The 27,244-nt window shown below is 39.5% G+C and overlaps 2 protein-coding genes across 2 annotated transcripts in view; both read right to left on the reverse strand.

Annotated features, from left to right (window-relative positions):
• The window catches only part of LOC114668170 (oocyte zinc finger protein XlCOF6-like), a 93,316-nt gene extending 87,926 nt beyond the window's left edge, over positions 1 to 5,390 (reverse strand). The window contains exon 1 of the mRNA XM_051927970.1: positions 5,223 to 5,390. The gene's annotated coding sequence lies outside the window, so the exon portion shown is untranslated. The remainder of the gene's footprint in view (positions 1 to 5,222) is intronic.
• Positions 5,391 to 24,296: 18,906 nt separating this feature from the next.
• Positions 24,297 to 24,682, reverse strand: LOC114667277 (histone H4). Its single transcript, XM_028822559.2, has one exon. It carries the CDS (start codon positions 24,642 to 24,644, stop codon positions 24,333 to 24,335), a length of 312 nt encoding a protein of 103 aa, XP_028678392.1. The 5' UTR covers positions 24,645 to 24,682; the 3' UTR covers positions 24,297 to 24,332.
• Positions 24,683 to 27,244: the final 2,562 nt, after the last annotated feature.

Here is a 27,244-nt window from a genome sequence, read left to right on the forward strand (position 1 = left end):
GGCATGTCATCACTGTCAACATCAGGCTACTTTATAGCACCCCAACTTGTTATTAAAGTTTGGGTTTATAGGCTGTAGTGATACCATCATGGCTTTTTGATATAATATATTAAAGAAGGTAGAAAAATTGAGCAGCATTAAACACAAGACAATTAAGAGGCTATATTTTTATCAAAATGCTAAAAGAAAAAAATATATTAATTCAATTAAACTATGTGAAATTGCAATTGAGCCATCGGTGGTGAAACCAGACCAACTCGGTGCTGGTCCCAAGCCCAGATAAGTAGAGATGGCTAGCGTCAGGAAGGGCATCCAGCTGTAAAACTTAGCCAAAATCTTAATGATGGAATCAATCCAATTAGCTTTATAAAATGCTAGGGCATACCCATAGATGACGCACAGGGGCCTCGTCTGAACCCTGTGGGAAATAAGCAAGGGCTGCTGGGCTGGCTAAATATATTAGTCCAGAAAAAGCACAAGAAAACATGGCAGAGGAAAGAAAAAGGTCAGGTAAAGGTAAGCGTAGTGACATTGAATGTTGGGACACTGACTAATAAAGAAAAGAGTTGGTAGATTTGATGTAAAGGAGGAAAGTGTGCAAGCTGTGTGTGCAGGAAACTAGATGGGGGGGGGGGGGGGGGGGGAAATCAAGAGAATGGAGAGGAGGCTTTAAGTTTTTGTACAGTGGATCAAATGAGCAGGGAGAAATGGCGTAGGTATAAATTGTATCCAAAGAACTAAAAGATAGACTTGTCGGTGTGAATAGAAGAAGTGGTAGGGTGAGGAGTGTCAAGCTAGGCCTTGGTGAAATTGTAATTAATGAGGTGCATATGCTCCTCAAGTGTGCTGTGAGGGAAAGAAAGGACATTTTCTGGACACAAATTGATGAAGAACTCGGAGTGGGAGAAAATGTTATTGTTGCTGGTGATCTAAATGCACCGTCCTTGTACCCTCTCTATCATTTCTCTACTGTTTCTCACATGCTCAGAAGAGGAAAATGGGGAAGAGGAGAGGACAGCAGATTTTGCCATGGCATCTGATTGGTAATAGTTAACATATTTTTGGAAAAGAAAGTAAATCAGCTTGTGAATTACAATAGTGGAGGAAGGGTACACCAAACAGACTCTCTAATGTGTAGAAGATCTCATTTGAAACAGATACAGTGGTGTGAAAAACTATTTGCCCCCTTCCTGATTTCTTATTCTTTTGCATGTTTGTCACACAAAATATTTCTGATCATCAAACACATTTAACCATTAGTCAAATATAACACAAGTAAACACAAAATGCAGTTTTTAAATGATGGTTTTTATTATTTAGGGAGAAAAAAAATCCAAACCTACATGGCCCTGTGTGAAAAAGTAATTGCCCCCTTGTTAAAAAATAACCTAACTGTGGTGTATCACACCTGAGTTCAATTTCCGTAGCCACCCCCAGGCCTGATTACTGCCACACCTGTTTCAATCAAGAAATCACTTAAATAGGAGCTGCCTGACACAGAGAAGTAGACCAAAAGCACCTCAAAAGCTAGACATCATGCCAAGATCCAAAGAAATTCAGGAACAAATGAGAACAGAAGTAATTGAGATCTATCAGTCTGGTAAAGGTTATAAAGCCATGTCTAAAGCTTTGGGACTCCAGCGAACCACAGTGAGAGCCATTATCCACAAATGGCAAAAACATGGAACAGTGGTCAACCTTCCCAGGAGTGGCCGGCCGACCAAAATTACCCCAAGAGTGCAGAGACGACTCATTCGAGAGGTCACAAAAGACCCCAGGACAACGTCTAAAGAACTGCAGGCCTCACTTGCCTCAATTAAGGTCAGTGTTCACGACTCCACCATAAGAAAGAGACTGGGCAAAAACGGCCTGCATGGCAGATTTCCAAGACGCAAACCACTGTTAAGCAAAAAGAACATTAGGGCTCGTCTCAATTTTGCTAAGAAACATCTCAATGATTGCCAAGACTTTTGGGAAAATACCTTGTGGACTGATGAGTCAAAAGTTGAACTTTTTGGAAGGCAAATGTCCCGTTACATCTGGCGTAAAAGGAACACAGCATTTCAGAAAAAGAACATCATACCAACAGTAAAATATGGTGGTGGTAGTGTGATGGTCTGGGGTTGTTTTGCTGCTTCAGGACCTGGAAGGCTTGCTGTGATAGATGGAACCATGAATTCTACTGTCTACCAAAAAATCCTGAAGGAGAATGTCCGGCCATCTGTTCATCAACTCAAGCTGAAGCGATCTTGGGTGCTGCAACAGGACAATGACCCAAAACACACCAGTAAATCCACCTCTGAATGGCTGAAGAAAAACAAAATGAAGACTTTGGAGTGGCCTAGTCAAAGTCCTGACCTGAATCCAATTGAGATGCTATGGCATGACCTTAAAAAGGCGGTTCATGCTAGAAAACCCTCAAATAAAGCTGAATTACAACAATTTTGCAAAGATGAGTGGGCCAAAATTCCTCCAGAGCGCTGTAATAGACTCATTGCAAGTTATCGCAAACGCTTGATTGCAGTTATTGCTGCTAAGGGTGGCCCAACCAGTTATTAGGTTCAGGGGGCAATTACTTTTTCACACAGGGCCATGTAGGTTTGGATTTTTTTTTCTCCCTAAGTAATAAAAACCACCATTTACAAACTGCATTTTGTGTTTACTTATGTTATATTTGACTAATGGTTAAATGTGTTTGATGATCAGAAACATTTTGTGTGACAAACATGCAAAAGAATAAGAAATCAGGAAGGGGGCAAATAGTTTTTCACACCACTGTAAATAATTGTAAGGCCATAAATGGGGAAAATGTGACAGTGTAGCATCAAGTGGTTGCTATGGACTGGGAGATCAGAAGCAGCAGAAAAATACAATCAGAACAAGCAGCACTATGGACAAAATGATGCGAGATTAAAAGAGGAAGGGCTTAAGAATGGGTTTAGGGAGAAAATTTTAAATGGAAGTTCAGTCCTTTGACAGTGTGGAGAAGTGACGAAAGAAGAACAGTAACATTGTATTAAGAGTAGGTGAAGGGGTGTTGGGTAAGATGACAGGAAGGAGGTCACCTGAGGAAAAAGGGATACGACGGTGGGACAATGAGGTGTGGGATGTAGTAAAGGCTAAGAAGGAGGCAAAGAAGAAATTATATCAATCAGGGAGGGAGGGAAGAAGATAGAAAAATGTAAAGGCAGACAAATAAGGAGAAAAAGAAGGCAGTGGCAGCCAAGGCAAAAGTTTTGGAGGAGGTGAATGAAAAATTGGAAACAAAAGTGGGAGAAAGAATGATATTCAGAATAGTGAATACTAGGATCAAGGCTGAAAAGGATTATAGTCAGATAAAGCAGATGAAACATAAATCTCTTAAAATAACGAAAAAAATGTGAAACTTACCATTAAAAAAAAAATCTCAGTATTACAAAATGTGAACTCGTTGCCTTAACTAGTACAATATGTAATACATCATTTAAGGAAACTAGGTCTTAACTTTGCAGTATAATTTAAACTTATCATATTTTTAACATTCTTAGAAATCTTAAGCAATTACTAATAAAATGTAAACACCATTTCATCGTTAAGAATCAATACACAATTGCCTGTTCTGTCTTTTGTTCAACATTTGGCAAACACTCTTCAATTATATATAAAATTGTATGTAACTCCATCCTAGTGATTTTGTCCCCTTTAATTAAAGGAAATCATACCATTGTCGAATGCTTTTATTATTTAATGTATGATCTATAAATGGAGTTAACATACTGGAAAAGAAATAGAGTTATAAAAGTTTTAAGGTACTTAAATGATTTAAAGTTTTAAGGGAAGAGTATAAATTCACAAAACTGATCCCCATGTAACATTTCAATGATCAGCTCACCAAAGTAAAAACAGTCACTCATTCAGGACCTTTTTGTTACAATTTTTTTTTTTGGTATTAATATAAACAGTTTAAGTTTGAACCATTGTATAGATACTATTCGGTTAATAAAATGCTACATCAGGTTTGTGAAGTAAGCGATAATGTTATGTAAAGGGGCTACAGAAACTATGCGGCACTTACTGCTTCCATTGTATATTTGTCATCTCTTTTTCTTAGACATGAAGAAAACTATTTGTGGGGAGATTCCTCTTCACAGTTTACACAAATTGTTATATTTTGATATGGCCTTCTTTAGCTCAGATACATAATTATAAAATTAGCCACATTTTATAGAAGTATATCATCATGTATGCAGTTTGTATGCATTTATTATAATTACTGAACAACACAATACATTTGCAATCCCCCCAAAAATGATTGTGTAAATATATTGCTTTGCTAAAGCTTTCAAGTTCATTTAATTTAAGTGTAATGTAACTACTTTGGCATTCCACGTTCTACGCTTTTTTCCCCCTTTTTAATCCTGTGTATAAAAATGCAATGGTCTCATCCATTTTTTCCCCTTTATATTCTTGGAATATGCAGAGCATTTATATTATATATATATATATATATATATATATATATAAATCGTAAACAAGCACATACATATACACATGATGCTTTATTGGAAGAAACCAAACACACCTCTTATAAGTCAATGGGATAATGATGCTTTATTATTAAATTTGAGGGGAAAAAAATAAAACAAACGGTCTCTCTGAGGAGTTGTTAAACACTTTTTAAAAATTGTCCAAAGTTAATTAATGTTATCGAAAAACCGATGGCTGTATGTTTTCTTGTTTTTGCTGCTGCTTTGTTAGTGATGAGGAAACGCAGTGGGCTTTTTTCTCATACTGTTCTCTGATGTTGTAGCCCAATGTGGTTATGTGTGTTTTCGTTCGATTTGATGGATTTAAACACACTAACTGTGACACTGTATTCTTTTCGTGAGTGCATCTTTGACTTAATTATTTGTCACTGCAGGTAATTAACTCTTTTAAATAAAACATACAGAAATCAAAACGCCTTTTTTGTGAGAAATTGACGCCTTCCCGAGCACAAAGAATTCGGCGATAGCACGAGCAGAATGATTGGAGGAACACAAGTGATGGACGTCAATGGGTGAGATGTCTGAGCGCTTTATAATAGAAAAGGAACGTCAAGCGAAATTATACGAACCACGGGTAAATTCAGATGGACAATCAACTCCACTCGATTGTGATTCAAGTCGCATGGTACAACACTGACTGAAATGAAGGGTAAATCCCACCGCCATTACGTGACACCCCAATTTTGAATCGCTTACCTTCTGTTTCTTTCTGATTTGATAGTTTTAACGTCGGCTCATTCAACAGCTACAGTCTACCGTCTCGTTTACAGCCCACTAGTACAAAGTGAGACGGCTCACATGCTGATTTCAGTAACTGTCGCCCTTAACGACGTCACCAGTCACGTGGTGTTTTGGCGTGCACACGCGTTTGCTCGCTTTGGTACGCATTCATGCGCGAAGCCGCTGGTCTAAAACTGTCAAGTCTCTATTTTTAAAAGATTTAGATTTATTTTTCACATGCACAATTGTACAATATAATGACAGTGAAATGTCATTGTCCAACCTCCAGTTCTAAACTTAAGACAAAATATAACAAGAAGAAAGAAATATATTTAAAAAGGCAAATATGGGCTATCCATAATAAGTATGAGCGTAACTTGTAGTATAGAACTTAGAATCCAAAGTCACAGTAACAAAAGCAGTAAATATAAAATAAATATTATCTGCTAATGCAGGATAACGTGCCATTATTAGCATAACTTAAAGCATAATTTAAAGTCCGTAGATGCAGAATAAAATGACAACTATAAAAATGAACAATTAACCAGAGTTTAAACTTCTCAGTCTCTCAGTCCTGGCCATAAGGGTACAAACGTGTTTGCCTGGAAGCAACCACTGTAAAAGTTTATGACTTTGGGCAAAATGTGTCTGCCATTTTCTGTTTTGTTCCCAGGGATTTCCCATAAGGCCAGCCTAGGCCATTGCCTAGGGCGCAGCAGTCAGGGGGGCGTATATACAGAAGAAATAACAACCAAATATTTACATATTTTTCGGTATTATTTTGAAAAGGCCATATAAAATGCTGTTTTTAAAATTTACATCCATATACATTAAATAAATTGAGAGGTACATTTACGTTGCCCATCTCTACAATTTGCACTGTCTTGCTCAGTCACAGGCAAAAAGCATTTGCTATTTCTATCTCACACACTCAGCATAAACCATGTGTTAAAGGAAAATTCCAGATTTGGCGTTACAATAGTGATTCTGAGTGATTCATTACGCTCATATCGCTCGACTTCTACATATCTAAAGATAGTAGGTAAGTAAAATATATTGTTACTACTTTTATATACTGTTTAGTTAACTCAGTGCCGTAAGCCTGAAAGCCATAAGCAAAAAAAGTTGACAGGGGTGTTCACCAAATTATAAGGGGGGGGGGGGCTGAGATTTTTATTACAAAACATGAAACATACACAACTTATGGGATTGTTTATGCAGCATCATTTAATGTGGTGTAATGTAAGTTTGACAAAAAATGCAAAAGATTTCAATGAAATTCTATAATGACAGATGAGAATCGATGTAAATCTTTTGCATTTTATGTCAATTTTATTCGCTTTTTTTTGTATCGAATACCCAATCTGGGTGAATAATCTAAACTAACCAAAGAAGTAATCATCAAAGTGGCTACGAGAAAAAGGACTATAAACAGTTTATCCAAACGTTGAAATTTTATTAAGAATTTGGACAGCACACAGGCTTGGACAGTTTTTTGGCAGATGAAATGTAATGTTATTAAATGTAAAGTATTACGTGCAGCAAGTAAAAATGTTAGGTTTTAATACACAATTGGAGGTCTAAAAATTAAAAGCACACCTTGTGAGAAGGATTTAGGAGTTAAGGTGAACTCGACACTATCCACTGGCAGATAGTCTTCAAAATCCATTAAGAATGCTAACAGAATGTTAGGTTATATAGCGCCCTGATGTGTGGAGTACAAGTTACAGGAGGTTCTGCTCAAGCTTTATAACACACTGGTGAGGCCTCATCTGGAGTCCTGTGTGCAGTTTTGGTCTCCAGGCTTCAAAAAGGACATAGCAGCACTAGAAAATGTCCAGAGGAGAGTGAGTAGGCTGATTGCAGGGCTACAGAGGATGAGTTATGAGGAAAGATTAAAAGAGCTGAGCCTTTTCAGTTCAAACAAAAGATGATTAAGAGAAGACATGATTGAAGTGTTTAAAATTATGAAGGGAATCAGTCCAGTGGATTGAGATTGTTATTTTAAAATGAGTTGGGATGAATGGCCTGTTCTTGTTTAGATTGTTCTAATGTTCTTGTGGAGAACTGATGATAAGTATGTGAGTTTTGGAGGAGACACAGCCGACTCTCACCCTCTGTGGTCTAGCACTTAGGAAGTTCAAGACCCAGTTTCTAATAGAGGGGTTCAGTCTCAGATCCTTGAGCTGGGGTGCTAGCTTGGGAAGAACTATAATAGGAAAGACTGAACAAAAGAGCTGAGCAAACAAAGTCCTTGATAAGTCTCCCAAAACATTTAATCACAAGTCAGGTTAATGCTACAGGGCGATAGTAGCTTAAGCAAGCTGGATTGATTTTCTTGGACAAAGGAACAAACACAGATTTATGGAAGTGTTACCGACCTCAGGCCTAGGGGAACCTGGGCCAGGTACAAGTCACTGTTGCTACAGGGTGTAGCCACAGCAATATGGTGTAAAGCATAAAAGAAACAGACAGCAGTCCCAAGTCTCAGACCATACTTCTCTGTTCTCTTCTTCTTTTATTCTCCTTTTCCCAGAAATATATATATACTTCAATTTCTGCATAGATGAACATGGTAATCAGTGAAAACAATGGTGCAAGCCAATTTACTCTGTATAGCAAATAGTGTAAACACATTTACTTTGAGTACTTGATTAGAAACCAATGTCCCCAGAACTCGTTAATTTTCCAAGGATGCAGACATTTCTGTATCCCCACATTGTGTGTAGATAAGATACTAAATCAAAGCAGTCTGACTATTCAAAGCAGGTGACTCTTTAGCAAGACAGGTAAATATTTGTGTCCTGTAGATAGCCATCAGCAATAACCTGTAGCAGAATTTTCCAGAAATTCTGCCTTTTCTTTAAAACACTGGTTTATAGCCCATGACACTAAGCAACACACCAAAATGTCATTTTTTTTTTAGAGTACTGAATTCTAGCCCATTACAGAAGCATGTAGGAGAAACAGACTGAGCCAGTGGCAGATTGAAAAAAATAGGTGAACGCTGGAGTAAGCTTATCAGCACAGAACTTGAGAACATATCCAGGTATGCCATCAGGTCCTACAGCTTTCCTCCTATTCACTTATTTTAGATCTTTCCTTATGTCATGCTTAGAGATTGTTAAATGACAGTCATTTCAAATGATTGTAAAGTCGCCAATGCTGGCATTAATGCTACCTGGGCAGCTAAATCTCTTGCTGTTTGATTCAGAGTGAGCAGATAAGTTATATGAGTCATTTCCAAGTGAAAGAGCAACATTTCCCAAGAAGCAGGATCTGCCTCTGTAACTTAAAATGGTTTACAGACTCTGTCACATGGTTCTAGAGATGTGACTATATTAATGAACCTCCATTTTGTTTCTTTCAACAATTCCTCAGGTTCTCACTCTCATTGTATCTTATGGCCTTCTCATCAGTGACAAAGAATCTAGTTTAGCCATGTGGAAAGTCCTCAAAAATACTGAGAAAATGGTAAACAAAAATCCAATTTTTTTATTCAAAAGAGTGCTGTAGTCATAGGTAGCTGAACCAGAGGGTGTAGGAGCACAACAATTAAATAAGTAAATAAATAAATCGATAACAAAAAAGATTCAAAGCCTATATGGAGAAACCATCATAGTGCCTGGCCTTGGCTTTGAAAGTAGTAGTGATTCAAGTCCTAATATGATATAGATATCACCATTACTAGGACTCTTAGCAGAACTAATAACTGATAATCTTAGCAGAACTGATAATGCAGCAACTTGAAAATGTGGCTCTGACTCAGTACACAATGAAACTTTGGATATGCTACTTGATGACACATTCGTCATATTAAAAAATGACCAGCTGAAAGATTTTCTAACCACATCAACACAATATTCCTTGCAATCCAGTTTACTATAGAAATAGAAATAAACCAATGCATCAATTTCCTGGACATATTCATTGAAAGAGGTAATGATGCCACCCTGATAATAGGTGTTTATCAAAAGGAATGTTATGCAGACAAAATGTTACACTTTGTTAGCATTCACCCATCATCGCATAAACTGAGCTGTGTGAAGACTCTGTTCAGAAGAGTTCACACCCATTGTAATACCAAGGAGACTAAAAAGAATGAAATTTGCTGCTTTACCAGCTGTTCACATCAAACAGCTATCCAAAGACATTCATCAGACAATGCTAACATAGGAGACGCCAGAGACCCCAGCAAACAATCGACTTCAATGTGACCCCCCCATCCCACCAGGCACACACTTCCTTATCATCACGGGGTATCAGAAGGTACAGCATGTATACTGCCCAGAGCAGGCATCAAAATAGTGCACAGGCCTACAAACACACTGTGTACTGTACAATCCTTTTTAATGCTAAAATCAAGAAATAAGCAGCAGAGACACGGAACACAGTTTACAGCAACCATGTAATGCATGTCCAGCGGTATACATGGGGCAAACATCATAAACACTCACCACATGCATAGAGGAACATTGCAGTGCAGTCAGAAGAAAGGATCCACGGTCTCTGATTTACACACATACAAGTCCGACTGGACGCACATTTAAATGGGACTCAGTACAAGTAAAATTCAAGGCAAATATTAAAAGTGCCAGAGAACTGGCTGAAACATGGCTATCTAATGAAAATGCCATTAAGAGGCATTTGGACATGAACCCAGCATATGCAGGCTTGAAAAGAAGAACATACAAATAAGACTTTAAGTTCAACACCCTCCAAACCCCACCTCATCACATCCACCTATCCTCCACTCCTTATTTGCTATATATTGCCTTGTGTTCCTGTAAGTCTAATCATTATCCTCTGATGATGATTCTTGGTAGGAATTGAAAGCATAGGAATAAAAAGCTTTTTTAAGATATGCAACTCATTTGCTCCCTTTGTGGATTTCCAGCTACAAATATGCAAACTGTATCACAAACCTTCACCTCCATCGATAGATAGATAGATAGATAGATAGATAGATAGATAGATAGATAGATAGATAGATAGATAGATAGATAGATAGATAGATAGATAGATAGATAGATAGATAGATAGATAGATAGATAGATAGATAGATAGATAGACTTTCTCCATAAAATACCCCAAAGATGAGAATATTATGTTAATTACCAATTCCGAATCATCCTTCATATGAGTAGAAGTGTTAGGATTGTTTTATGGGTTATAATATCAATGTGGAGAACACAGTGCTTAAATATTTTGATTTGATTTTAATATGATATAATCCCTGAGGGGAAATTGCTTTTTATCATGACCTTTGGGAGCGATAGGTTTCAAGAAAGCACCAGGGCCTTTATGGGCCAGGGTGGCACTGGTTCACCCATATACACAGTTTATGGTTAGGACTATGGTTATGGGAAAAAAAAATTAAATTAAAATAAATTTGTTGCACATTTTTAATCAGGAACAATCTGATTTGATTGGTAAGGCTATTCGTACAGCTTTTTCTTAGCAACACACTTTCTTCTCTTGGTTTAGATAATGTTAACTAGCTGAATAGATCTTCTCCTAGATGCATTATGGCCTTGGATAGCTCTTTCATTACCTACATGAAAAACCAAAAACAGAACTCGAATAAACTACTGCTTCATCATTCCATCATCATACAAAGCATAAGGAACAGAGATCAGAATCATCATCAGCAGCAAATGCTTCACTCCTTTTGATGATTAAAGTACTAGTAGTCTGTCTGATTTGTCGTCACTGGAACCACTTACACAGCCTAAATTGAGCAAGTTTCCTCATACCACAAAAAACGAGAAGCCCCAGTATTTTTCAGTGGTACAAGCTGTTTTACATATGGGTAAAGGACATCACATCAAAACCGCAACAAAAATCATGAATTCTCGCCAATTTTCAGGATCAGTCTTTCACATTGTACGACTGGATTGTATTGACTGAGTATGCAATGTTACTACAAATTATCATGAAATATCAGTAAAAGGATGATTGTCAAATGTTTGGAAGCCTCAAAGCAATTTAAGGCATCATTGATTCAAATGTGTTGAATGCTTCATAAAGGTTCCTTCCACCTATCTCTAATATATCAAGAATTTAAAGTGCAGATGTTATGAAACTCTACTTCACGCTTTATTTTAGCTGCTCATTTCACCTCAGGGCTTCAAGATTGTAAGCTATTTTTTCTCAAATTAGTCATTGCAATTTTGTTAGGAATTTTAAATACAAATGATTTCAGGCCAGAGAGCGGGGTATCTTATGCGATTCCTTTCATAGTATCTCCCAAAATTACTTGTCAAGTTATGTCATAAGTTAACACAGAGGTGGCTTTACTATTTAAGCAAATAAAGCGGTTGCCTAAGGTGGTAAAATTAAGTGGTGAGAGTGGTGGGGGATGGAGGGTGCTAAGCATTTTTTAGAAATACAGACCCTGACATATGAGCACTTACACTCAATACCACTGTCTGACTCCATTCAATCCTATTATATTTCTTTATTTTCTTTCACACTCTAGAGATGTTCAGTCTTATTGTCATAAAACTTTCACATTTCTTCCAAATCCCAGGATGTCCTTCACTCTACTCCATGGAGACTCTTTCTATGCTGCTTTTTGCTTCAAGTGCAGGTTTCTAGGTTTACTTGTTTGTTTTAATTCACACACAAACAGAAATTTCAAATAAGGTGTGAGACCTACAAAACAAAGTCAAGAAACACACACACCTGTATAAGGCTCACTTCCAGGCGGCCTGACTGACTTCTCTGACAGCAGGCTTTAGCCTAACCCAGGCTGTAAAAGAGGCTCACGTGTCCTTAAGGCGCTGAAGCCCAGACACGTGAACGCCGGTTGAGTGTGCAGTGCGTATGTCAGTGTGAGAGGTGTTCAGCTGGAAAGACGGAACTACTGGAGATGCTTAAGAAGGTTTGTGCCTTTGTTGACCAAATATAAGTTCTTATGAACAAGTTCACACGTTGACCAAATGCAAGTTCTTGTGAAGAAGTTCACAAGTAAAGGGTTGAACGTTAGAGAGAAAACTGTTCTGAACTAACAGTCATATTAATGGCTTACATTGCTTAGTGTTTCTTATAGCAGTAAACACATGAACTAACGTTCAGTAAAATTGTTTAATATATAAAGGTTCTGTAATGATTAGTATGATATTGCATTAAATGTTTAAGGGATGTTATGTATTAATATGAATGTAGATCCGTTACATTGTAGTATGGAGCTGCAGTTTAAAGTACTTTACCGTTTATAATGTATAGCTACAGTGCCATCTATTGGAAGTTTTCTGTATTGCATATGAGATAGCAACAGTATTGCAGAATGTTCTTCTTTCGGCTGCTCCCGTTAGGGGTTGCCACAGCGGATCATCTCTTTCCATTTCTTTCACACCCATCACCTGCATGTCCTCTCTCACCACATCCATAAACCTTCTCTTAGGCCTTCCTCTTTTTCTCTTACCTGGCAGTTCTCTATCCTTAACATTCTTCTCCCAATATACTCAGCATCTCTCCTCTGCACATGTCCAAACCAACACAATCTCGCCTCTCTGACTTTGTCTCCCAACTTGAGCTGACACTCTAATGTACTCATTTCTAATCTTATCTATCCTCATCACACCCAGTGCAAATCTTAGCATCTTTAACTCTGCCACCTCCAGCTCTGTCTCCTGCTATCTGGTCAGTGCCACCGTCTCCAACCCATATAACATAGCTGGTCTAACAACCGTCCTGTAGACCTTCCCTTTAACTCTTCCTGATATTCGTCTGTCACAAATCACTCCTGACACTCTTCTCCACCCATTCCACCCTGCCTGCACTCTCTTTTTCACCTCTCTTCCACAATCCCCATTACTCTGTACTGTTGATCCCAAATATTTAAACTCATCCACCTTCGCCAACTCTACTTCTTGCATCCTCACCATACCACTGACCTCCTTCTCATTTACACACATATATTCTGTCTTGTTCCTATTGACCTTCATTCCTCTCCTCTCTAGAGCATATCTCCACCTCTCCAGGGTCTCCTCAACCTGCTCCCTACTATCACTTCAGATCACAATGTCATCAGCAAACATCATAGTCCATGGAGACTCCTGTCTAATCTTGTCTGTCAACCTGTCCATCACCATTGCAAATAAGAAAGGGCTCAGAGTCGATCCTTGATGCAATCCCACCTCCACCTTGAATGCATCCGTCACTCCTACCGCAGACCTCACCAGTGTCACACTTCCCTTGTACATATCCCATACCACTCTTACATACTTCTCTGCCACTCCCGACTTCCTCATGCAATACTACAACTTCTCTCGAGGCACCCTGTCATATGCTTTCTCCAGGTCCACAAAGACACAATGCAACTCCTTCTGGCCTTCTCTATACTTCTCCATCAACATCCTCAGAGCAAACATTGCATCTGTGGTGCTCTTTCTTGGCATGAAACCATACGGCTGCTCACTAATCATCACCTCACTTCTTAACCTAGCTTCCACTACTCTTTCCCATAACTTAATACTGCGGCTCATCAATTTTATTCCCCTGTACTTACTGCAGTCCTGCACATCCCCCTTATTCTTAAATTTCAGCAACTGTACACTTCTTCTCCACTCCTCAGGCATCCTTTCACTTTCCAAGATTCCATTAAACAATCTGGTTAAAAACTCCACTGCCATCTCTCCTAAACACCTCCATGCTTCCACAGGTATGTCATCTGGACCAACGGCCTTTCCATTTTTCATCCTCTTCATAGCTGTCCTTACTTCCTCCTTTGTAATCCGTTGCACTTCCTGATTCACTATCTCCACATCATCCAACCTCTTCTCTCTCTCGTTCTCTTCATTCATCAGCCTCTCAAAGTACTCTTTCCATCTGCTCAACACACTGTCCTCGCTTCTGAGTACGTTACCATCTTTATCCTTTATCACCCTAACCTGCTGCACATTTTTCCCAGCTTGGTCCCTCTGTCTAGCCAATCAGTACAGGTCCTTTTCTCCCTTCTTAGTGTCCAACCTCTCATACAACTCATCATACACCTTTTCTTTAGCCTTCGCCACCTCTCTTCACCTTGCGCCTTATCTCCTTGTATTTCTTCATCTCTCTGACTATCCCACTTCTTCTTTGCCATCCTCTTCCTCTGTATACTCTCCTGTATTTCCTCATTCCACCACCAGGTTTCCTTTTCCTCCTTCCTCTTTCCAGATGTCACACCAAGCACCAGTATTGCAGAATAACATTTACATATACTGTATTCAATTTTCTATTTTTGTGTTTGCCTTGTCAGAATCACACCTACAGCGTGTATTGAAAAGAATCACCCCCTTTTAAAATATTCACATTTTGTTGTTTTACAGCCTAAAATAAAAACAGACAAGGAAATGTTTTTCAGCTTTATTAACTTGATGTACCTTCTTCCTTGCACACCATGCTCATTTGCTTCCACCCATGATTAATTGTAAGCATTGTGATTGGTTTAGCATAAAAACAGTAATTCCTTGAGCATCCCAGTGCTTGTTAGTTCAACTGGAAGCAAACAATTCATTGTGAGTGGCAAGGCACTTTCAGAAGATCTCAGGAATAAAGCTGTGGCTAGGCACAAGTTAAAAGATGGATAAAAAAGATAAATAAAAGCTTTATCAATGTGTAGGAGCAAAGTAAAGTCAATAATTAGTAAGTGAAAAGTGGTTGATACTACTAGGGCCCACCTTGGATCAGGCCATCCCTCCAAACTGGATGGCAGAACGAAGAGGAAACTGGTCAAAGGGACTACCAAGAGCAATGTTGCCAATGGCATCTTTAAAGGAATTAAAGGACTTTATACCAAAGACTGGTCATTGTGTGCACATGACAACAATATCACAAGCACCCCACAAATGTGGCTTGTACTGGAGTGCTGCAAGAAAAAAGCCACTTTCAAAATAGGCCACATCAAGTATCATTTGAGTTTCGCCAAAACACATCTTGAAGATTCTGAGATAGAGAGGAAAAAGTTGTTTGGGTCAGATGAAACCAAATGGTACAACTGGTGGAAAGCCAATACAGCACACCATCCAAATGACCACCATACCTCTGGTTAATTATGGAGGTTGTAGCATCCACTTGTAGGGGTGTTTATCTGTAGCAGGAACTGGACCACTTGTCAGGGTAGAAGGAAAATGGATGGGGCAAAATACCATAAAATACTTGAAGAAAACCTGTTGCCCTCTGCCAGAAAGTTGAAGATGGAAAGAAGGTTGTACGTGGTATCAAATGGGGAAATTGGGAGTAGCAGAGAAGTATATAAGGGTGTTGTTAAAGGATATGTACAAAGGAAATGTAATCCCACCTCCCCCTTGAATGCATCCATCACTCCTACTGCAGACTTCTCCACTGTTACATCAGGGATCGGCCCTGAGCCCTTTCTTATTTGCAATGGTGATGGACAGGTTGACAGATGAGATTAGACAGGAGTCCCCGTGGACTATGATGTATGCTGATGACATTGTGATCTGTAGCAATAGTAGGGAGCAGGTTGAGGAGACCCTGGAGAGGTGGAGATATGCTGTAGAGAGAAGAGGTCAGTAGGAACAAGGCAGAATACATGTGTGTGAATGAGAGGGAGGTCAGAGGAATGGTGAGGATACAGGGAGTAGAGTTGGTGAAGGTGGATAAGTTTAAATACTTGGGATCAACAGTACAGAGTTTGGAAAAGAGGTAAAAAAGAGAGTTCAGGAAGGGTGCAATGGGTGAAGAAGTGTGTCAGGAGTAATCTGTGACAGACGGGTACCAGCATGAGTGAAAGGGAAGGTCTACAGTATGGTAGTGAGATCAGCTATATTATATGGGTGGGAGATGGTGGCACTGACCAAAAAACAGGAGAGGGGGCTGAAGGTGGCAGAGTTAAAGATGTTAAGATTTGCACTGGGTGTGATGAGGTTAGAACAGGATTAGAAGTGAGTACTTTACAGAATTGGCTCAGATTGGATAATTTGGAGGGAAAGAAAAGATATGAGATTGTGCGAAATTTACCCTTAACAAGTTTCCAACTGTGTTCCTGTGTTCTTGATGAACTCATTTTAAAATAACAGTCTCAATCCACTGGACTAATTCCCTTCATAATTTTAAATAATTCAGTCATTTCACCTCTTAATCTTCTTTTGCTTAAACAGTAAAGGCTCAACTCTTTTAATCTTTCCTCATAATGTATCCCCTGTAGCCCTGGGATCAGCCTAGTCGCTCTTCTCTGGACATTTTCTAGCTCTGTTATGTCCTTTTTGTAGCCTGAAGACCAAAACTGCACCCAGTAGTCCAGATGAGGTCTTACCAGTGTGTTATAAAGCTTGAGCAGAACCTCCTGTGACTTGTACTCCACACATCAAGGCGCTATATAACCTGACATTCTGTTAGACTTCTTAATGGTTTCTGAACACTGTCGAGAAGTCGATAGCTTAGAGTCCACTATGACTCCTAAATCTTTCTCATAAGGTGTACTCTCTAATTTCAGACTTCCCATTGAAATGAGAGATGCTGGGTATATTGGGATAAAGATGTTGGATGTGGTGAGAGAGGACAGGCAGGTGGTGGGTGTGACAGAGCAAGATACAGAGGACAGGAAAATATGGAAACAGATGATCCGCTGTGGTGACCCCTAAGAGGAGCAGCTGACAGCTGAACAGTTCTGTAATGATGCTTTTTTTTTGTGTAATGACAAGTGGGCAAATTTTGCAGATTTTAGATGTACAGACACAGACACATTGGGGGTATGATCCTTTATCAATTCAGACTTTATTACTTTTTTCCCCCAAACTGTTACTTATTTGGATGTTATAGGTTGCATTGAGTAAATAAAGCCAAAAAAATATTTTTGTGTGTGTTTAGGCTGTAAATCAACAAAAATGTGAATATTTTCAAAGGGGGTGATTCTCTTCTATTCCCACCGCATATAAACCTACCTATACAGTTGTTTTACCTCATGTGTATTTCTGCATTTCAACAAGCAGAGTGGTAGCTCTGAGGCTAGGGCTCTGCACTGGCAATCGGAAGGTTGCCAGTTCGAATCCCGTAAATGCCAATAGGGATTCTGCTCTGTTGGGCCCTTGAGCAAGGCCCTTAACCTGCAATTTCTCAGTGCTTTGAGCAGTGAGAAAAGCACTATATAAATGCAAAGAATTATGATTATTAACATTAAAGCAAAGTTCTTGCAGTGGTTGAATTAGTTCCTGTGTTCTAACCGACACACCACAGTGACTACACCTAAACTGCAGGTCCACCTGTTTTAACTATGTACATTTTTGAGCTTTTAAATGGCTAAGCCAATATGTCCTGTGAAACAAAGTAGCTTTAAAGTCTCAAAATATAATTAAATTCAAAAGAATCCTCATAAAAGAGATTTACAAATTAAAGAAAATACTCAAAAGGGGAAGAAAGATGCAAAAACAGATGCCAATAAGGCAATTCAAAAGCAAACAAGTCACAAATTGTAATCCAGAGTAAAAATTCAAAACAAGCAAAGAATAATGAAACATCACTGCTAACAAAACTCATCTCCAAAATATTTCCAGTTAGACAAAGGACTACACATCCCATCAGCCTGGGAGCATTCCCACAAAACATGACATTTAAAGAACATAAATATTTTAAATACCAAAATAACCTAACAGAACATTAGCAGGTATAGCCCGACTCCATAATCCAGATTGAAAAAAACGAATGGTAAAGGCAATGCGCACAGACAAAAACAAAAATATGATTATAAACAATCTTTATTCACAGACTCCTTGTGAATTAAGGTTTAAAATAAAAGTTACGAACCTCATAACCAAGGTAAATATACGAACAGTAGGGACAGCAAATAAGGACCGGGGTTAGCAATGGAGAGCAATTGAAATGGGCATCTTATATAAGGTTCTGTTTCATTGAAAACTCAAAAACTCAAAAGCTTTGAGTTAACCATCTGCCTTGCACTGAATCGTTTACAGAAGCTTCCAGAGCAAATGAAGAATACTCCACTGCAATCATAAGGTACCGGTCAACATGCGATCGAGACAAAAAAAGCAAAATGTAGAAAAGTAGATAGTTTGCTAAAGAGCGCTACTCATCAAGCTGTAACATCGTGATGGAAACTGCTCCAGTCTGAATAAATGGATGGCTCTGAAAAGAGCCGTTGATGTTTAGAAATGGGTCTCCCCAGGAACTTATTTGCTCTTAATGGGTGTTTCCATTTTTTGGGAAGAAGCACAGCCTGAATGTTAGGCAACATACCACCCTGAGCAATGGTCACTCCACCCAACAACTTATTTAGCTCTTCGTCGTTACGCACTGCCAACTGTGGATGGTGAGGAATAATTCTGGTTTTCTTATTGTCGTGGGCGACATTACTGGCCAACTCGAGAATTTGAGCCGTCAGGTACTCAAGCACAGCAGCTAAATAAACAGGAGCACTAGCACCCACTCGCTCAGCATAGTTGCCTTTCCTCAACAGCCTGTGAACATGACCGATGGGAAACTGCAAACCAGCTCGAGAAGAGTGAGTTTTGGCTTTAGCGCGTGCAATCCCACCAGTCTTTCCTCTACCAGACATCTTAAAACAAACACAACAGTTTTCTGTAGTAGAATGCTCCCGTGGAATCTTTCTTCTCTCATGGAGGACCGAGACAATGCCTCTCACACTCCTTCATCTGTGTTTTTAATCTGTGAGATTCTTGTTAATTTGTCTCATAACAATCAGTTTTGGCTGTTTTGGTTAGGGGTTGTGCAAGTTCCTGTTGCTGAATTTTAGGATGGTTTAGGTGTTTAATCGTCCAGTATTGCCTTTGGCCTTTTGTGTTTCTTGTATTGACATTTATCATATTGGAGAATCCCTTGAAGAGTTTTGTTTGGGTGAGTTTCTATTTGGGTAAATAGTTTGATAGAACTCTTCTGAATGGACTGTTGAATTGACAGGGATTTGGTGTCTTGATGAATCAAGTCGTTGGTTACATACCATGGTGCATTGAGTGCCATTCTTAGAGCTTTGTTTTGAAGGCACTGAATCTGACGGATGAGTACATTGGAAGCGTATCCCCATACTGATGATGCTTCTGTATAGAAGTATTTTGTTTGTAGTGTTCAGGTTACTTTTTCTATTCATCAGTGGGTACAGTTGGCCGAGTGATCTTCTTGCTTTGGATATACATTCAGTGATGTGGTTTCTCCATGTTAGGTGGTTGTCTAATATAACTCACAGGTATTTTACTGTGTTTTGCCATGAAATGGGACAACCAAACATTGTTATGGTACCAGGCGGTGGTTTGTGCCTTCTGCTAAAAAGGATTGCAGTGCTTTTTTCTGGGTTGATGCTGATTCTCCATGTTTGAAACCATTGCTCCAGGATTGTGACTGCCTCTTGTGGTCTTTTTGTGACAACCCAAGTTTGGGTGGATTTGTAGAGTACTGCAGTATCAACTGCATATTGAGCCAGTGTTGTGCTACTTGTCTTTGGCATATCACTTACAAAGATGTTGAAGAGGATTGGTGAAAGTAGTGAGCCTTGAGGGACACCAGCAGTTATTTTCTTGAGTGATGACCTGATGCCATTTAACTTTATCTGGAATTTTCTTCTTTTAAGAAAAGAGGCTGTGAGGTGAACTAGATAATTTGGAATACCTGCTTTAATCATTTTGTAGAGAAGGCCTTTGTGCCACACTTTATCAAATGCTTTGGATACATCAAGGAAGATTGCCCCGGTGGATCTATTAGTGTTAGATAGATAGATAGATAGATAGATAGATAGATAGATAGATAGATAGATAGATAGATAGATAGAGATACTTTATTAATCCCAATGTGAATTCACATTCTTCAGCAGCAGCATACTGATACAATAAATAATATTAAAGAATGATAATAATGCAGGTGAAAAATAGACAATAACTATGTATAATGTTAAATGTTAACGTTTACCCCCCCGGATGGAATTAAAGAGTCGCATAGTTTGGGGGAGAAACGATCTCCTCAATCTGTCAGTGGAGCAGGACAGTGACAGCAGTCTGTCGCTGAAGCTGCTCTTCTGTCTGGAGATGATACTATTAAGTGGATGCAGTGGATTCTCCATAATTGATAGGAGCCTGCTGAGCGCCCTTCGCTCTGCCACAGATGTCAAACTGTCCAGCTCCATGCCAACAATAGAGCTTGCCTTCCTCACCAGTTTGTCCAGACGTGAGGCGTCTTTCCTCTTAATGCTGCCTCCCCAGCACACCACTGCATAGAAGAGGGCGCTCGCCATAAGCCAAGTGTTGAAGCCTTCAGTGATGTATTCCACTACTCTCAGGAGTTGATGAGTGGTGCTGTGTCCAGTTCTGAAGCCATGTTGTTCTTCATCGATTATTTATAGCTGTTCTGTATATTTTTGAAGTATTTTCAGTATTACTTTCTCAATGGTTTTTGCAAGAGTACTAAGTAAACTGATTGGTCTGTAGAGAATGCTCCCGTACATGAGAGTTGCGCTTTTATAAAGCCTTTCTTCAGAGCCGCTTCTCTGAACTAACTGACTGATGATTGGCATTTGTGTGATTACGTCACTCATCCTGCAACGAGTCCACGGTATGGCCTTCGACCGCTCAATGTATGAAGTACGAAATACCGTTGAGGACAATGGAATAACGTGCCTGTGGATGGCTTTATTTGCACACGTAACACATTTATATTTTAGAAGGAAAGTGAGAAAAAGAGTTAGGTGCCTATTTTAAATATACACATCTTATTATTCTTTCAGGCGTCTTCGTGGATTTCTTTGTGCTGAGTAGTTGCACGTTTGAACACTTATTTGGCAAACGTGTTTGCTCTTTAAAAAGTCTTTGTTTAAAGCATTATACAGACTAAAAGATTATTTGAAGATGAAGGTCCCGAATAGCAAAATGAACATGCATTTACTTTTTTATTCTCAATCGACAACTATCTTCGTGATCTCTCATGGTAGAACGCGAAATTAATCGGGTTACATACAGTAAGCTATAGCCTCTTTTTAAAAGCACTGTAACATTGACAAAGTAGTGCGCATGTTAGTAAAAGAGTTTGTTTTTTTACATTCTTGAAAATAAAACTTATAAATGACTAGATTCCTATTATACGGATGACAGAGATATTGCCCTTTTATCCCTGTCATCCTTGCGAATTTAATCTCTTGCCATTATGTGGATATTATCTGTTTAGTCTCTTTTAATGAGCGGATATCCTAACTAATAACATGTTTACGCCACATGTGATCATCGTTCTACGGCCAGTAGGACAAAACGAATGGTGTGAAAAACGGAGAAACAAAAATAACCCCAAGCCTGCTTTTGAAAAAAATAGGACCAATGAATAAACGCGCCCGCTTTTTCCGCTCTCATTAACGCAACGTGGGAAGTGGTGGCAGCTATTCACTCGTCGTTGGTGCCTGTGTCTAATGCTGAAGCGGTTCTGTTTTGCATGAGAGGCTATAAAGCTGAAAACAGCGAAGTCTCATTGTTTGATTTTATTTGGTGAAATCTTTAGCAACGCCAGAACCTAAAGCTGCACCTGCCCCTAAGAAAGCCGTTTCAAAGAGTCAGGCAAAGGGTGGAAAAAACGCAGAAAGTCCAGGAAGGAAAGTTACTCCATATACGTATACAAGGTGCTGAAGCAAGTACACTCCGATATTGGTATTTCTTCTAAAGCGATGGGCATTAGTGATGTGTCGTTCGCGAACGAGCCGGCTCTAAGAGCCGATGCTTTGAAGCGAACGAGAAGAACCGATGCCTGTCGAGCAGAGCCGAAGCTTCTGCCACTCCTGCTCAGCTCTGCTGAAAATCCATTCGGCAGGGGCGGGACTTTACTTATATGGGCGCACAGAACATTGGCTCATAATGCCGGCTCGTTCACGAACAACACAATGGACTAGGATCGTACCATTATGTGAAAGAAGGAAGGGGGTCAGACGCTCCGAAGACAGCGAGTGTTGGTACAGGCCAGGTACACAGAGCGACACTGTCGCTGCTACAGACGAGGAGCCAGATTTAAATGTAAGCGCATCGTGAAGAAAAAAAGAAGAGTGAAGAAATGAGTGAAAGCCGAAAATGAAGCAGCATCTGGCTGCATTTCAGTGATATTGGAGACTGCAAAGCTAAGTGCAGAATTTGTAATATGAAAATATCCGTTAGAGCAGGGTCAACAACAAACCTGCACAGACATATAAGAACCACCCACTCATCCGTGCAACTGGAGGAGAGCGTGCCCTCTCTCCTGCCATCCACTGACCCTGGAAAAGAGCCAAGTACTTCTGCTGCAGCATCCACTGTCTTACCTAAAACTGCAGGTATAACACGGTCTTCAGTTCAAACCAAAATAAGCACATTTATTCCAAAACAAATGACGCCAAACAAACAAGTGTCGATGAGGAGCTGGCTAAAATGATAGCTAGCGACTTTTAACCATTTTCCATTGTGGAGGACAGAGGATTTACAACTTTTGTACAGGCCTTAAACCCCATGTATGTTCTCCCTAGCAGAAAAACTTTGTGCCAAACAATTATTCCATAACTATATATCTGAGGATGGAGTACAACACTGTGCTTTCAGAAACCACTGCTCTGGAAAAAAGGCAGCATTTAATGACAACAGAGCTGTGGATGAGGCACTTCAAAGAATAAGTACAGCAGCAGCAAGATGCAACCCCAGCAGCCTGTCTGCTCCTCCATCAGAGGGCCAAGAGGAAGAAATTGGAGCAGGGGCGCGTTCACAGGAACCACAAGCTTCTGCTGTGTGGAGGCTCTTTGACGAAAGAGCAACAGGAGACACTGCAAGGAGAAATCCCACAGCTGATGCTATGCTGGAGTTGAGGTCCTATCTTGAGGAGCCCCTCATCCAAAGAGCTGAAGACCCACTGAGCTGGTGGGAGGCCAAGGCTGCAGTCTACCCACACCTGGTTAAGGTAATGGTAGGAAGACTTTACATTGTCGCTACATCGGTCCCCTCAGAAAGAGTCTTCTCAAAAACAGGACAAATAATCACGGAGAGGAGAAATCGCATCAGCCCATCTAAGCTGAGGCATCTGGCATTTCTGAATGCCAACCTGGCCTAAACACTTTTATTCAAAGAGTCATAGTGTTGTGTTGTTGTTGTTGAGTTTGGCCTTTAATTTGTTTGCTGTGGTTTTGTGTTAAGTTGTTCATTTAAAGCTTTTATTAATGTTAAATAATAGTAACTATTTTTTGTAATGAAAAAATGCATAAAAATACGTAATGTCTGAAAACAATGAAGAAATTGCTTATACACAAACCATTCATAATTGCTTAATTAGGCTAAAATAAGCATCCAAGTGATACTAAACAAAGAGCCATTCGGGAGCCGTAAGAGCCGACTCTTTAAAGAGCCGGAGTTCCCATCACTAATGGGCATCATGAACACCTTTGTGAACAATATCTTTGAGCGCATCGCAGATGTGGCTTCTCGCCTAGCGCACTACAACAAGCGCTCGACTATTTCTTCAAGGGAGATCCAGACTGCTGTGCGGCTGCTGATACCGCGTGCTTAGCAAGCTCACCCGATGTCTGAGGGCACCAAGGCAGCCACGAAGTACACCAGCTCTAAAACGGTAGCCGTCCTGCCAGAACCCAACGGTTCTTTTCAGAGCCTCCTACCTTACTGGAAAAGAGCCTTTATTCAACTGATACACCGTTGTGAATTGGATTTAATGTAACTTGTGGTCAATGGTTTATGATTACAAATTGTACACTTAGATGCTACTGAAAGTCAAACCTGAAAAAAAGCGTCACCTAAATATGTATGAGTGTTCCAGCCGGTTTGCAGTAGCCGAATTTGAGCCCACATCGTCGTTTTAAGTTCAAACCAGCAATACCATTCCTACGCGGTAAACACCTCGATCAACTTTTCTGTGCGTTTTAGTTCAAGAGAGCGGAGCAGTTTGGCACTACGCAATTCACATACCCCTCTGAACCTTCGTTTTGTGCCATTGCAGCTTCCCCCAATTAACACCGATTACTAATAAAAAAAGTTCGGACTAAAGAAAAAAGTTACATGTGGAATCAAGGAAGACTCTCTAAGCAGAAAAGATGGGTGGCTCTGAAAAGAGCCTTTGGTCCAAAAACCGGTCCTTTTTTAATGTAGGGCGCAGCTCAACAAATGTCACTTAACCTCCGAAACCATACAGCGTACGACCCTGTCTCTTCAAAGCGTACACAACATCCATAGCGGTCACGGTCTTTCTCTTAGCATGTTCGGTGTAAGTGACAGCATCCCTAATGACATTTTCCAAGAAAACTTTGAGCACGCCACGAGTCTCTTCGTAGATCAAACCAGAAATTCGCTTCACACCACCTCGACGAGCAAGTCGACGAATTGCAGGCTTTGTAATACCCTGAATATTATCTCTTAGCACTTTACGATGACGCTTTGCGCCACCCTTACCAAGCCCTTTTCCTCCTTTACCACGTCCAGACATGGCTATCCAATACTATTTTTACAAGACTAATAAACTAGATGACAATGCACTTGCCTAATATAAATACAACGACGACCTGCTAGAGCACAGCACAGGAAACGTCTGCGCGGGCTTTAGAAAATCGCGTCTTCAGTTCGCTCTTCGGCTTCCGAGTGCGAGTCCAATGAACAAAGCGGCCAATACACCACGTGCAGCCTTAACGTCAACGAGTGTCCTGAAAGGCTCTACGTACATTTTACGCGGGTTGTTTTCGAACTATCTTTCATTGTTCATTGCACACCTGAATGGTAACTCGCACTTAACAGAAGTTTGGACAAAAAAGTGCAGGCCAAAAAAAAAAAATACTTGTGTAACAAGATCAGAAAGTGTACTAATTACTGTCCATATAAAATAATTTGCATTTACTCTTCCATCCATTCTTCTTTCTAATCTGCTTATAAAACAGTATTTCCACGTGCAAGGTCCTCTGCAATACAATCAAATCTTGTTTATAATGCTGAAAATGGAGTACTTCTTTAAAATATAGACACTGTATAATTTTTCTTTTTCCACACTTCCCTTTCTTCCATAATTATAAGATATACATCTTCCCTTTAATTGATCATTATTTGTTAGAAAAGTAGCATTTTTGACCATTTTTACAATAGAATATATTCTTGAAATCAGTTACAACGTCACATAATGCGTCTGTTATGGTGGGTCTCTCTTTTTAGCCCTCACAACATAATAACGATGTAGGTGAATGGGCCACAAGCATGCTCATGAATCACGCAGGAGATAAGGTCTGCAAATGTGCATAACATCATACACTTCATTTACCCTATTTGTGTAAATATGCCTAAAAATGCTGTGTAAAATCACCAGAATACTGATATGACAGATAATTACACAATGCCAGTTTATACCTATCTGAATTTTGTCTGAGCAGTCAAATAGCTTTTCATCTTACCCATTTCTGAATTTTTCTTTAAAGCTCCCATTCTCTCTCTCTTTTCTCATGTACCTTCAGTATTTCTCTTACTCTTACTGCTTGTTTTTTTTAATCTTGGCCTGTCTTCCTCCTGCCACTATGGCTCTGTCTCAGCCCTCCTTTCAGTCCCTGTACAGGTTAAACTTTCAAACCCCTGCTAGGGTAACTTCTAGATCAGGACAAGGAATCATATTTGGGGTTGGGGAGAGAAACCTATATTACACTAAATCCAGGGCTAAAACTCACTGCCACTTGACCCTTGTTCAATCATTTTTGTGTTGGGTGACTAATGTGGCCTCCAAACCATCTTCTTTAAAAATACACCATACTCACTTCAGTGCCAGGCAGGAACCCAATTCTTTATCCAATGGCTTGAAAGAGTGGCATTGTCCGCCTGCCAGACATCCTTCACCTCACCCTTCACAAGACAATGTGGTGCTTGTTTCCTTAACCACAGAGCAAATTTAAGTGTTTATTCACCTGATAATCCCATGTTTTATTTGGGATTTTTTTAAAAACATGCCTAAAGTATAATTTCTATTTTTTGATTCAATGTATACATGTATTTGCTTCATACATGGAGGACAAGCAAGTTATAAGCAAATATCTTAGGGTCACACAGTGCATGTAAGGTTAGGATTGAATTGGCATCCTTTCTGCAAGAGATTTAGCAACTACACCACACTGTTTTTCTCATAATGACAGAGGAAACCTGAAACTCCAGGTCAAAACAAATAAAAAATAAAAATGGATTGTAGTTATTCATGTATCCATTCACCCATTCTCAGAACCTGCTTACTGTATCTGGAACAAGGTAGCAGGGGCAACTGGAGCCTAGCCCAGCCTTCATTGGGCACAAGGCAGAAACAACACCTAGATAATGTGGCAGCCCGTCACATGGTGAACACTTCATATACAATTCAGCGACACCAATCCCTCTAACTTACATGTCTGGCAATGGGAAATGGATGACCCAGAGGAAACCAATTCTGACATGGGGAAAATTGTAAACTCCATGCAGGGATTACATCCCTGGTGTCCCTATTGTAAGGCAGCAGCACTACCACTGTCCTACTGTGCTGTCATTGTGAAGGAATTTATTTAGTTTTTTGCATGTATATTTTTAGTATTGTTTTAAATATACACTACTTGTGCTACCTGTCTAAGGTGGATTGAAGTCAAAGTATTCAACCTAAAAATCAGCAGTAATATATGCAATATACCATCTATGAGAATGTATTTTGCAATGCTTGTAATGTGCTATCTATTGGAATGACAAATGCAATGCATCTTATCACAAAAAATTCTTGTCATGCGCCTTCTGTTGAAATGACAAATTCATAGCAACCAGATGGACATACAAGTTGACACACATACAGGGTACACTTATCCCTTTATTAAGGTGGATACAATACAGTATATATTATATTCACTAAACCAGATTATAGTTTTTCTGAATTACTGTACTTAGGCTCATTTCTTGAAACACTGTTATCATTCTTATAGCTCCAGGTACATTTATCAAAAGAGAGTATATGGTATGGCATATCACCAAAGCCCCCTGCAAAAGCAATTTATTTTACCCAAAACTCTCATTTATTGCTTTCAAATTCAATTATTGTATTAATGA

This window comes from Erpetoichthys calabaricus, chromosome 1 (assembly GCF_900747795.2).
Source record: "Erpetoichthys calabaricus chromosome 1, fErpCal1.3, whole genome shotgun sequence".
NCBI classification, from domain to species: Eukaryota; Metazoa; Chordata; class Cladistia; order Polypteriformes; family Polypteridae; genus Erpetoichthys; species Erpetoichthys calabaricus.

What these genes read in the sequence shown, in the direction of transcription:
- LOC114667277 (XM_028822559.2), bottom strand. Translation starts at nt 24,644, where the DNA reads ATGTCTGGACGTGGTAAAGGAGGAAAAGGGCTTGGTAAGGGTGGCGCA.